A 13,360-nucleotide genomic window follows, 5' to 3' on the forward strand; every position below is an offset into this window, starting at 1 on the left:
GCCCGTGCCGGGGAAAGTGTGAGTACAGCCCCGGGGTGCGTGGGGTGGGGTGTGACGGGGGCGGGAGCGGGAGCGCGGCGCTGGTATCGGCATGTGCGTGCCTGCGCGTGTGCGGGTGCCGTGTGTGACCGTGCGTGCGCGGTGCGCGGCGCCAAGCGGGGCCGGCTGCACGCCGCGCCGTCAGCCGGGGACACCCGCCCCGCCGCCCCGGACCGCGGCCCTCCCCCCGCGTCCCCCTCCCTCCCGCCTCCCTCGCCCCCCCCGCCGCCTCTCTCCTTCCCGCACCCCCCGCCGCCCCGCCCCCGCCCCCCCCCCGCCCCCCCCCCGCTGCGCTCAGCGGCGGCGGGGAGAGCGCGGCGCTCCGCCGGCCGCCCCCGCCCCCGCCGTCAGGGCGCGCGCCGGAGTGCGCGTGCGGGGCGCGCTCCCCCGCGGCTGCCCGGGCACGCGCGCGCACGCCCGCGCGCGTGTGAGAGTGTGTGTGCGTGTGTGTGCGCGCGTGTGTGTGTGTGTGTGTGTGCGCGCCCCTGTGCGAGCGCTGGTGTCTCGGCGCCGCCTGCGTGCGGGGGGTGTTTGTGTGCGTTCCGCACCGAGCCTCCCCGGCTGCTGCGATACTCGCCTCCGCCGCCGCCTCCGCCGCCGCCGCCGCCCCGGCGGCTCCGCGCAGCGCCCGCGCAGCGGGTAGGCATCTTCATGGGTTGCCACCATGCTTGGGCCCTGGAGATTTCGGGCGAAGTAAGTACCGGGGTTGACTTTTCTCGCGCTCTCTTTCTCTCTTTTCTTCCTCCCTTCCTTCCTCCCCCCCGCCCCTTCACCGCCGGGTCTTCCCTTGCTGTTGCTTTCCACCCCCAACCGCCTCCCCCCGGAAAGCCATTTCTCCCAACTCTGAGTGCTGCTCAGTTGCGTGGCAGTGTCCGGCTGGGGCTGCTTGCTTGCTGCTGCTGTCGGCGGTACTGAAAGCTGCTTCGAGCCGGGTATGCAGTGCGGTAATCTAAGGGTTGAACTCTTCGGGGAAAAAACCACACACACAAGAAAAATCCCGATGCAACCCCTTTCCTCTTCTCCCCTCCCCCCCTTCGTCTCCAACATCCCCCCCCCCCATGAACCTCTGTAGGGAGCTGGCGAACAGCAGCACACAGTCATCACAGAGGGGTTTCCAGGGCGGGATTGCAACCTTGCATATAGCCAGCTACAACTTTATTTTCTTTACCTCCCATCCCCCTCCCCCACTTTTTTTTTTCAGGGAAAGGGAGAAAGCAGGAGGGAGGGAATATTGTATTTGCCTCCTTTACTAACCATAATTGAATTGAAGTTGTAAAATGCTTGGGAGTTTAACACTGACCGGGCAGGTTTTCAATGGCTTTTTTTTTTTTTTCCTCTGAAGAATTGTCGGTTAATGGATGAATGGATCTGATCGAGCTGAGAAAGAATATGCTAGATACATGCCTTTGAGTAAGATTTCTTCTGCCTTTATGCAGTGAAGCCTTTTGCTTTGAGTAATTTCGATCCAGTTGACGTCTGGTCAGAATTAGAGAGATTCGCCGAGACTTCCGATTTCTTGCTGCATGACTGCCTTTGCTGCAAGTGCTAGATTTGCAGCCTTGAACCTGATGCCACAGGAGATGTCTTGCAGTACTGAGACTTCCCGGTTTTTAGGATGCGTTCCTCCAAACCAGAGTTGTGGCATGAGGATTGGAGCTCTGAGGTGGACGATAGAAAATGCAAGCTTGCTCCAAGATCCCAGCATTTAAGCCTGGATGATTTATTAGTCTTCCCCTACCGACACACACAATGAATTTATTTTCCCTATTCATATTGCTTTTAGACTAGTAGAAGAAAGCCACAAGGAGTCAGAAAGACTGCAAGAAGGAATGGAAATAGGATTTGTTTCCAGCTAGGTGAAATTTGGGTATTAAATTACTGATGTAGGTCAATGGTAGGGTTTCCCTTCCACCTCTCTTGGCTTTTAATCAGCCTGGGTGTCTTCTCCCCTAAAGGATGAAGAGTACTGACAGCCATCGCTGCTTATAATCAGTAACTCAGATGCTTGGAGTGTTGGTGATGAGATATTTCCATGAGACCTATTTAGATCTCTCCACTTCTATCAGGCTAGTTTTGCAGAACGTTGGGAATAAGCGATATGTCAGATATGGCTGAGACTCCGAAGATGATCCGCATGTTTTACATTTTCCACAAATTTTGGGTGAGTGGTTAAAATATTTCCTTTAAGTCTGTGTGTGTGTGTGTGTAAGAACTGAAGACCTCTGCTTGATAGTCAGCTCTGTTACATTGAATATAACTCGGGGGGGGGGGTGTCATCAATCAATTAAAATTATTTACTTGTGTAAAGATACAAAATTTCTCTCACTGAAGAGAACTGTTAAGTGCACTGAAGCAGGAGGTTAATGTATTTAATCTCATTACTGAAGAATTCCACCACAAAAGTCATCTAGGCAGTGCGTGTGTGTGTGTGTGTGTGCGTGCGCATGTGTGCATGTCTGTGTGGGTGGGTGTGTGCTTTGTAAATGTATAGATAGAAAAAAAAAAACCATAAAACAGTTTTAAGAAATGGGTGATGTGGAGAATGTGTCAGTATTCTCTCTGTTGCACTAAGCTGCTGTTTTCAGCACCAAGCATTTTTCTTTGGATTCCTACCATGGCATTTCCACCACCGGTTAAAAATCAAGGTAGAAGGAGGGGAAGACCTTGGTGCGCTGTTCACTGGGGAGGTTCTGAAGGGAAGGGGGAGCTGGGTAATAGGGGAGGTGGGAAACCTCGTAAAATGGTGCTTCTTTTCTCTTAAATTAGAACCGTGAAACTGAACTGACAGCCATTTTATGTATATTTATGGGGCTGGTCGTGAAGAAGAAATCCAAGGAAGCACTGAAATGCACCCCACAGGAACAGAACCAGAACAATTCCTACTGTGACCTCACCTTTTTAAACACCGCAGGCATTTGACTCGCTAGGAGTTGCCCATCAACCTTTTAATCAATGCATGTCATCCAGTTTTCAAAAGTATGGGAATTAGAAGTGACAGGAGGTTGGTTTTTTTTTGTTTGATTAACAATCTATTCTCTACCCCACTGAAGATATATATAAACTTTGTGTCCATTTTAAATTTTATGGGGCTATGCTATTATGCTGCTTTCTTTTTTTCTCCTTATCCTTACAGGAAATAAAATGTACGCTTGCTGCTCTACAGTAACTTTGGAACAGGACCTCAACAAAAAAATGCATATCTGGATGCTGCAGACGATTGCATTTGCTTTAACATCGCTAGTCCTTTCGTGGGCAGAAAGCATCGAGTATTATGGAGAAATCTGTGATAATGCATGTCCTTGTGAGGAGAAGGACAGCATCTTAACAGTGAGCTGTGAAAACAGAGGGATCATCAGCCTTTTTGAGATCAGTCCACCAAGGTTCCCTGTCTACCACCTTTTGTTGTCTGGGAACCTTTTGAACAGGCTGTACCCAAACCAGTTTGTGAATTACACGGGGGCTTCCATTTTGCATCTGGGGAGCAATGACATACAAGACATCGAAACAGGGGCCTTTCATGGTCTGAGAGGTTTAAGGAGGCTGCACCTGAACAATAACAAGCTGGAACTTTTACGAGATGACACTTTCCTTGGGCTGGAGAGTTTGGAATATCTACAGGTCGATTATAATTATATTAGCATCATTGAACCCAATGCCTTCAGCAAACTGCATTTGCTGCAGGTGCTGATTCTCAATGATAACCTCCTCTCCAGTTTGCCCAACAACCTTTTCCGTTTTGTGCCCTTAACTCACCTGGACCTGAGGGGTAACCGGCTGAAGCTGTTACCCTATGTGGGCCTTTTGCAGCACATGGATAAAGTGGTGGAGCTGCAGCTGGAGGAAAACCCCTGGAATTGCTCCTGTGAGTTGATTGCTCTGAAGGATTGGCTGGACAGTATCTCCTACTCTGCACTGGTGGGAGATGTGGTTTGTGAGACCCCTTTCCGCCTACATGGTCGAGACTTGGATGAAGTCTCCAAGCAGGAGCTTTGCCCCCGGAGGCTCATCTCGGATTATGAAATGAGACCGCAGACACCATTGAGCACCACAGGGTACTTCCACACTACCCCAGCTTCGGTCAACTCTGTGGCCACTTCTTCTTCAGCTGTTTACAAATCCCCCTTGAAGCCCCCCAAAGGGACCCGCCAACCCAACAAGACGAGGGTGCGCCCCACCTCCCGCCTGCCCTCAAAAGACCTGGGGTACAGCAACTATGGCCCCAGCATTGCCTACCAGACCAAATCCCCGGTGCCTTTGGAGTGCCCCACTGCCTGCACTTGCAACTTGCAGATTTCTGACCTGGGCCTCAATGTCAATTGTCAGGAGAGGAAGATTGAGAGTATTTCTGAACTGCAGCCCAAACCCTATAATCCTAAGAAGATGTATCTGACGGAAAACTACATTGCTCTGGTACGCAGGGCAGATTTTGTGGATGCTACTGGGCTGGATTTGCTGCACCTGGGCAATAATCGGATCTCGGTCATTCAGGACCGGGCTTTTGGGGATTTAACTAATTTGCGAAGACTATACCTGAATGGGAACCGAATCGAGCGGCTGAGCCCAGAGCTGTTCTACGGGCTGCAAAGCCTGCAGTACCTCTTTCTGCAGTACAATGTCATCCGGGAAATAGAGGCAGGCACCTTTGAACCTGTCCCCAACCTTCAGCTCTTGTTTTTGAACAACAATCTGCTGAGGTCTTTGCCAGGGAACATTTTTTCTGGTCTGTCTCTCTACAGGCTGAGCCTGCGGAGCAACCACTTCTCCTACCTGCCAGTGAGCGGGGTGCTGGACCAGCTGAAATCCCTGCTCCAGATCGACCTGCACGAGAACCCCTGGGACTGCACCTGCGACGTGGTGGGCATGAAGCTGTGGCTGGAGCAGCTCAACACCGGTGTCCTGGTGGACCAGGTTATCTGCGAGTCCCCTAAGAAGTTTGCCCAGAGCGACATGCGGGCCGTCCGGGTGGAGCTGCTTTGCCCCGACTACTCGGACATCGTCGTCTCCACGCCCACGCCGTCCCCCGGCCAGCTGCCGTCCAGGACCACCCCCTCCTCCTCCACCGTGCGCCTCAACGGCACGGCGGCGGCAGGCGGCTCTGCGCCCGCGGGCGGCGCCGGCGGCGGCAGCTCCTCGGTGCCGCTCTCGGTGCTGATCCTTAGCCTGCTGCTGGTCTTCATCATGTCCGTCTTCGTGGCGGCGGGGCTCTTCGTCCTGGTGATGAAGCGGCGCAAGAAGGGCCAGGGTGACCACGCCAGCGCCAACAACTCCGACGTGAGCTCCTTCAACATGCAGTACAGCGTCTACAGCGGCGGCCACCACCATCACCACCACCACCCCCACCTCCAGCAGCATCCGCCCCACCGCGGCGGCGGGGGCGGCGGCGGGGGGGGCGCGGCACTGCCCAAAGTGAAGACCCCCGCCGGCCACGTCTACGAGTACATCCCGCACCCCCTGGGCCACATGTGCAAAAACCCCATCTACCGCTCCCGAGAGGGCAACGCGGGCGAGGATTACAAAGACCTCCACGAGCTTAAGGTCACCTACAGCAGCCACCCCCTGCAACCCGGGGGGGGCGCGCCGCCGCCCCCGCCGCCCCCGCCGCCGCCGGCGCCCGGCGGGGAGGATGCGCCCGTACGCAGCCCCGCGTACAGCGTGAGCACTATCGAGCCGCGGGAGGAGCTGCTTTCCCCGGTGCAAGACGCCGATCGCTTTTACAGGGGCATTTTGGAGCCCGACAAACACTCCTCCTCCTCCACGCTGGGCACACCCGGCTCTACCCTCCCCGACTACCCCAAGCTCCCCGCCGCTTACACCTACTCCCCCAACTATGACCTTAGGCGTGCCCACCAGTACTTGCACCCGGGGGCGGGGGACGGCAGGCTCCGGGAGACGGTGCTCTACAGCCCCCCGAGTACTGTCTATGTAGAGCCCAACAGGAACGAGTACCTGGAGCTAAAAGCAAAACTAAACGCAGAGCCGGACTACCTCGAAGTGCTGGAAAAACAGACCACATTCAGCCAGTTCTGAGAAACAGCCCCCCTCCCCGCCCCCCCGCCAACCACAGCAGCTCCTTCTCTAGAGTATTTGTATTTAACAACCACACGCAAAACAAAGAAACGTAAATGCTGACCTCCCCCCCACCTCACCCTCCTCCTTTTTTTTTCCCCTTTAATTCATTTTATTGTAGGGTGAAGTGCCTTGGCACAGGATTTTTCAGCTTTGGGGAATGATTCTGAAAGGGTGTGCTGTTTATTTTATTTTATTTTCAGGGTTTTTTTTTCTTCTTTTATTTTCTTTTACTGTGTTTGGAAGTAGGAAACCACCTAGTGTGTAAATTGGGCACAACACTGGCATTGTGCCTGTGTCCATAGGTGCTTGGGGAAGGTGGCAGGAGGGTCTTGTCAGGTCATATTCAGGTTACAAGTACAAAAGTCATGGTCACTTTTTTTTTTGTACAGACATTGTTTAATTTTGTTTTCTTTCTGGTTGAAGAGTACAGCGCACATTTTCCCCTTTTAGCCATGGGTGAGTCTAAATGGCTTTTATGGAGAGATTAGCACACCCCAACTTTAATACAAGTTTTCCTTTTTTTAAGGATGTGTTTGTATGCTTTCTGGACTTTTGAATTAAAAAATATATTACGATCTTTAAAAGGATCACTGTAGATGTGGACAAATCATTAAAGAGTGCAGAGATATATGATCCATAACTGGTTAGTGAAAATAACTTATTGATGAAATATAAAAAAAAAAATATTTTATTGTAGCACCTATTTTTATATGCACATTAGCATTTCTCTTTCCTTCACTATTTTAGGGCCTAATCCTGCAAATTCTTGCTCACTTGGGTATCTCTACTTATGAAAGTCCCAGCTTAGGCCTTCATCCTGCAGGCACTTGAGCACATGAACAACTTTACCAATGTGTGTAGTCCCATAGACTCACTCACTGAGCAAAGTTAGTCAAATGCCCAAAAGATTAGGATAGAGGATGCAGAACTATTCTTACAAGTTAAACTACTGGGATGTTTAAGTGTTTTTTCTTTTTTCAGGATGGGGTCCAAAGTCTGTGGATTGCTTTAAAGTGTTGCACTACATTGAGAGCTTTTTTTCCAAAGCTGATGTAGTATCAGGAGGACCTTTTAAATCACTACAGATAATGCCAGTTATGACCAAATCTTAACAGACAATCTAAGACATATAATTTGATCACAATAGGAAAAAATCATGTTCCTCTATTTAAAAATGTACCTTTTAGCAACCTCCTGCTCAGACATCTGAACTAGTGAGGGACATGTAGAAGGCATTCATTTTAGCAGGAAAAAAAAGTGTTTCATTTTTCATTTGTCAGTTTTCTTTTTTTCCCTCTTTTTTTATTTTTCATTAGTTAACCAAAATATAATGATTTTACAACTGTTGTAGCCAGTTTCTGATTGTTTAGTCAAGTACGATTGCAGTTGTACAGATCCATGTGTTTACTGGCATCCTGAAAGACCAAATGATGGACTGTACACGTCTATATACAATGTCTTTACCCCTTTGGGCAGCAGGCAATGGCAAGGATATTCATAAACACAGCATCACTGTAAGATGGGACAACTAATGTCTCATATGTATCCCAGCACATGTGATTTTTTAATAGTTTCTGAATAAACACTTGATAAATATTTCAAATGTAAGAACATGAAGTAATAAGTATCTGAAGTTTAAAATTTCTTGCCAAAATCATCTGTTTGTACGTTGGATTCTCTTTACTAGCAATTATGGCTCATCAGAAAGATCTAACATTTTTAGGCAAAACGGAATGTGTTGTCTACTTTCAAAACACAACATACGATAATTACCAGCATATATAACATGGATCAGAGAGTGACACACGGATAAGTGTTTCACCAACATATAGGGTAGTTTTATATTTACATTTTGTTTCCTTGCTGAAGTGTTCTTTAATATATGGAACAGGGTAAGTGATGTTTCACATGTGGTTTTGTCTTTCTGCATTAGGTTGTCATGTTTGGTATTGTTTGCAGAGTTGCTCACTAGTACATCTTTTATTGCAAAAGGGCTCTGTTCTGCTCTGCTTTTCCTACCCGTGTACAATCTGCCACTTTCTACAAAAACAAAGTGATATAACTGGTCCTTTGGAATTCAAGATAAATGTTTTGTCGGCATGTGTTCTTCCCTCTATGCCACCCACAGTGAGGGGAAAAAAAAAAAGCATGACTGTATTTAGGTTGGACAGTTTAGTAAGTGGAGTTATTTCAGTTTGAAATGCAGATATGAGGAGTATTCTTTTGTCACAAGAGACATAACACATGGCTATTCTGTGCTCTGCTCTTGATCTCCTGCAGACTTCCCATTGACACTAGTGAGAGATGTGAGTATTGCTGCCTGAGGTGCAGTTCTGGAGCCCTAATTTTGAATTACCTCCTTTATAACTATTGCTGAAACCAGTGCCCTGGTTCTCCTTCCATTTAAACTCAGTAGAGGCACATTGTTGTTAAATGGGTATAAGTAAGAAAATCTTCAGCCTCACTGGCTTTGTCGTTGACTAAGAGAAAGGCTAACTCAGTAAGGATTGAATAAGGTCCTGCAAACAGTATGTGTCCGTTCATGTGTATATATATTTTTTCTCTGTGATTCTGAACTCATAAACAGGAGTTTGCATAAGTGTCAATACAAATGTAAGATTAGGTCCTTAATGCGAAAGGTACATTTTACATGGCATTCTGCCACAAAGAGGCAGCATCCACAAATGAGTAAATGAGCAGGAATTGCTTGGATTTGTAAGAAATAGCTGATAGAAATGCCTTGGCAGTCTGTTTATGCTTACATTCCTATGCTGCCATTTCTGAGGCCGGTAGTACTGCTGCTTCCATGTTTTCTACACACACTTAATAACTGGTAATGAAGAATTTTCCTATGGGTCTACACTAAAATTGGAACAATTAATTTAAATCTCTTCAATTTCTCATCTTCAGTAGAAAAAATATGTTAACAGTTCCATTATTGGAGGAAAAAAATAAATGAAATCAGTTAGCTTCAGAAAGTGCATTCTTGAAGATAAATCCTTGAAAAAGGATACAGAGTGCAAAATAATAATCTTTAGTCCATAATTATCCTGAAACACACCTGAAAGGGCTATTTGTGAATGAGGACTTCAATGGAAGTAAGATTTTCCACTCAGTGGCTACAATGATATCTCATTTGTGGAAAATTATAGTAAGAAAAAGTAGATGGGAATGTGAGCTGACAAAGGGAGATGTGCTTCTGATTTGCAAACACAGGATAATTTGTTTAAAGAAAAAACATTTGCATAAGAATATGACCTTTGTTTTGTTAGCAAGATCAGTGAAACCTTCTGCATGATGATCTGCTGAGTTAGTGCTGACCAAAGGGGTAAAAGTGTAAGAAGAAGAAGAAAAAAAATCCCTATTTTAAGAACTCTGACTATTATTTTAGCTTGTTTTAGGTTGGTTATCAGACTGGTTTAAGTTGGTTATTAAAGTGATTTCCCCCCCCCCCCCTTTTTTTTTAGTCTTTTGACAAGTAATATGGAACTTACTGAATCACTCATATGGCTTCACATTTTATTTCAAAAGTGCATGAAATTCTGTGATAAAAGAGAAGAAAAAGGTGGAAGAGAATCCTAATTTCTCAATGTAACTACTAGAATCAAACCATGCATTGTGATAATATAGAACATTTATTCTTATGAAGTAAAAGAAATATTCTTTGTGCTTTATTTTGTTTTTTTCATATTGTGCCAATTTAATGTCCTAAATACTAATGGTGAGTTTAGGGGTGAGATAACTTTTTTCCTCTCTCTCCTCTTTTTCATTGTTCATTCTTCCTCCTTTTCTTTTTTTCCTTTTCTTTTCTCCTTTTCTTTTCTTTTCTTTTCTTTTCTTTTCTTTTCTTTTCTTTTCTTTTCTTTTCTTTTCTTTTCTTTTCTTTTCTTTTCTTTTCTTTTCTTTTCTTTTCTTTCTTTCCTTTCCTTTCCTTTCCTTTCCTTTCCTTTCCTTTCCTTTCCTTTCCTTTCCTTTCCTTTCCTTTCCTTTCCTTTCCTTTCCTTTCCTTTCCTTTCCTTTCCTTTCCTTTCCTTTCCTTTTCCCTTCCTGCTTCCTTCCCTTCCCTTCCCTTCCCTTCCCTTCCCTTCCCTTCCCTTCCCTTCCCTTCCCTTCCCTTCCCTTCCCTTCCCTTCCCTTCCCTTCCCTTCCCTTCCCTTCCCTTCCCTTCCCTTCCCTTCCCTTCCCTTCCCTTCCCTTCCCTTCCCTTCCCTTCCCTTCCCTTCCCTTCCCTTCCCTTCCCTCCCCTCCCCTCCCCTCCCCTCCCCTCCCCTCCCCTCCCCTCCCCTCCCCTCTCCTCATGTTTTCTATATTACATACTTTACTCCCTTCTTTGATAAAAGGAGCTGAATTTCAACGCATTAATCCCAGAATATATACCTTGTAATTTCTAGATATTCTTACACACTGCTTGAAACACCAGATGCTATGTCAGTCCTGTCATCAATTAGAAGTCTGACGTAAATGCAGATTGTGCTTTTACACTTCTAGGGCCCAAATTTTCACACTTTTTTTTTAGATTTACCTCTCATTATTTTAATGGTCACTTAACATTGTAAAAACATGTTCAGTTGATTCCGTATACTGCAGTGTTTACTTTCTGAATGTTTTTCTATGTTTTAATTTTTTACAAAGCATATAGCTAATTGTTAAAGAGTATTCCTTTTAAGAAAGCATATTAGATGTGGTGGTACTTTTTCTCATATCACATAATAATTTAATTCTTAAAGTAATATAACAAAATTAATGGTAAAATATCATTTAAAAAAGACCCTCTGACCCATGGAAAACACAATTCAGAAAATATATCTTAGAAGGCAGGAATAGCTAATCATGGTTGTTGGTAAAATATAAAGGTAACATCCTGGTTCTGTAGGTTTGTTTAGACTTTTATTTAGCTGGAGCTAAAATGTCTGACCAGCGTGTTGTGTGTTTCTTACAGAAACTTAAGAGTCTGCCTAATGCATATGGTTCCCTCTCAGGGGGTGAGTCCATTAAGGCACTATATCCTAAAGGACAGGGTAAACAAGAGCTCCTTCATTTTTAGAGGGCAGGTTCTTTATATTGCTCAGTGTCTGCAGGAAGCCTGAATAGCCTTTCATTTGGTTAAAGACTGGCATACTGAAATGCAGCGTCTCCAAAACAGCCTCTAGAGAAGGGGGCCAAAATCTTTGTTTGTCTTATGCAGAACTGAGAATGCTATTGGCACTACTGGCGTTAAACAAGAAAAACGGGGAGAGAAGAGAGAGTGAATGGCAGACACAATTCCATAGCTGTCAGTCTTCAAATGGTCTTCACATCTGTATTGATTATTTGATTGTAGGAAATTGTACCTCCTTTCTGCAGCATCCATTTACTCTGGAAAATGTAGAACCTTAAGCTAAGGAGTGACAAGAGGATGGAGGAGTAGACGATTGAGGCAGTTCTGTGAGAAGAGTGGGCAAGGTAGCAGCACTCTGAACGGGGTAGCTGTATTAATTGTTCATTTACATCATTTCCCGACCCTTCTAGGAAGCTTTGCAATGTTCTCTGATGAAATGAGAGCACATAGATGTCCTTGCAGTCCAGCAATACTGTCTTACAGATTTGTGTTTATCCATTTATGTATAAATACTATCCTAATATGAATATCACAAGTCTTTACAATTTATATAGTTTTTTTCTGTTCATTATTCAGCTACATTTCAGAGTACCTAGCAGTATGATAATACTCCAGAAATACTAAGCACAGTTATGCCTTAGAATAATTGTTTATTCTTAAAACACTGAACAGAGTTAGGAAACAAAAAGAGGCACAGTTAGGTCCTAGGAATCAGAGGCATTTAGTTAATTGAATATACAAAGAAATGAAGTGTAATGAAGTTTGTAATTAAATGGTTATCAAATTAACTGTTTAACTTACAGCTAATGGGCCACATTTTGCTTGTAGTTGTGTAAGTATAAAACTGGATTCCATTGACTTAAGGAAGTTACAAAATATTTACCTTGCTCTTATGAGTTTGGCTTTTTGTTATTGAAATAAGCCATTCTCTTAGCATTTTTGTTTTGTGAAGGGAAAAATTTGAATACAGTAATGATAAACATTTGTAGTTCTGCTATGTACCTCCAAAATGAATTACATCTATTTCCAATCTGCTGACAAATTAACTGAACATTAATGTAGTATAGCACTGTAAAATTTATCTGGGAACCATATTGTCCTGATTATATGGGAAGTTCAGTTTACATCCACATATACAAATATGGTGCTTGAGAATGATGGACCATATGAACTGACAACATAGTCTTATTTAATTCTGTGGGCTTGGTCCTGAAACCTTGAATTAGATGAAATAACTATTGATAAAAATTTTTCCCTTTGTGTTTTGTGGTTTTGTTTTGTTTTGGTTTTTTTCCCATGGAAGATGCACCTACTTTTACTACAATTTTGCAGTCTCATATTTACAGTATTTTTAATTTTTGTGGAAAACTAGACCATGTCAAGCATAAATGATTTTTTTTTTTTTTGGTTTGAATACGTGGTTACTATTGTATATCTTGACGTGGTTCTGGGTGACCTTCCAAAAATACGTCTAGAGTAGGGTAAGATAAAAAGTTGAAATAATAATTGTCTAGTTCAATATTTCATGTAATAAAACATTTTCTTCTCATGATTTCAACAATATATCTGATTTTGTGAACATTAGATTATCAACACTTTCTGGTAATTTTGCACCAATACTGTGACAAAAAGTTTATATTCCTCTTTGGGAAAGGGAACAAAATGTGAGATTGCTGTTCTCAGAGACATCACATCAACTTTATTCAAAAATACTTTTAAATAAAAGTAATGACTAAGTTAGATTCTTAAAATAGAATTTGAAGGGTGACAATCTAGTACAGTTTTCTAATTTCTGAAAACACAGTTTAGTTACCAAGTAGATTATTATTTTAACCATCTGTGGTTTTTTACCATCTGTATTTTAAAAAAGAAATATATATGTGTGTGTGTGTGTACATGGAAGTGTATGTATACATATACATGTATAAGTATGCATATATATGTGTATATGTATGCATCTGAATCTGAATCTGAATTCTCTCAGTGCCAGGAGGCACACAAGGCGCGAACATCATTCTTCCACTTCGATCGGTCTGTGGCTGCGTGCTCTGGAGTCCCAAGGGCCACAGCGCAGTCTTCTGTTGTTTTTTTCCTCAAGACATGACCGATCCAGTTCCATCTCCTCCTCCTTTCATTACTGATTTTCTCCATCTC

The 13,360-nt window shown here is 44.5% G+C and overlaps 1 protein-coding gene across 1 annotated transcript; it reads left to right on the forward strand.

Annotated features, from left to right (window-relative positions):
* Positions 1 to 488: 488 nt before the first annotated feature.
* On the forward strand, positions 489 to 6,066 carry SLITRK5 (SLIT and NTRK like family member 5; the record flags this gene model as incomplete). Its single annotated transcript, XM_082330817.1, has 2 exons — positions 489 to 732; positions 3,173 to 6,066. Exon 2 carries the CDS (start codon positions 3,181 to 3,183, stop codon positions 6,064 to 6,066), a length of 2,886 nt encoding a protein of 961 aa, XP_082186943.1. The 5' UTR covers positions 489 to 732; positions 3,173 to 3,180.
* Positions 6,067 to 13,360: the final 7,294 nt, after the last annotated feature.

Source organism: Platalea leucorodia (assembly GCF_965183815.1).
Source record: "Platalea leucorodia genome assembly, chromosome: 2".
In the NCBI taxonomy this organism is placed as follows: Eukaryota; Metazoa; Chordata; class Aves; order Pelecaniformes; family Threskiornithidae; genus Platalea; species Platalea leucorodia.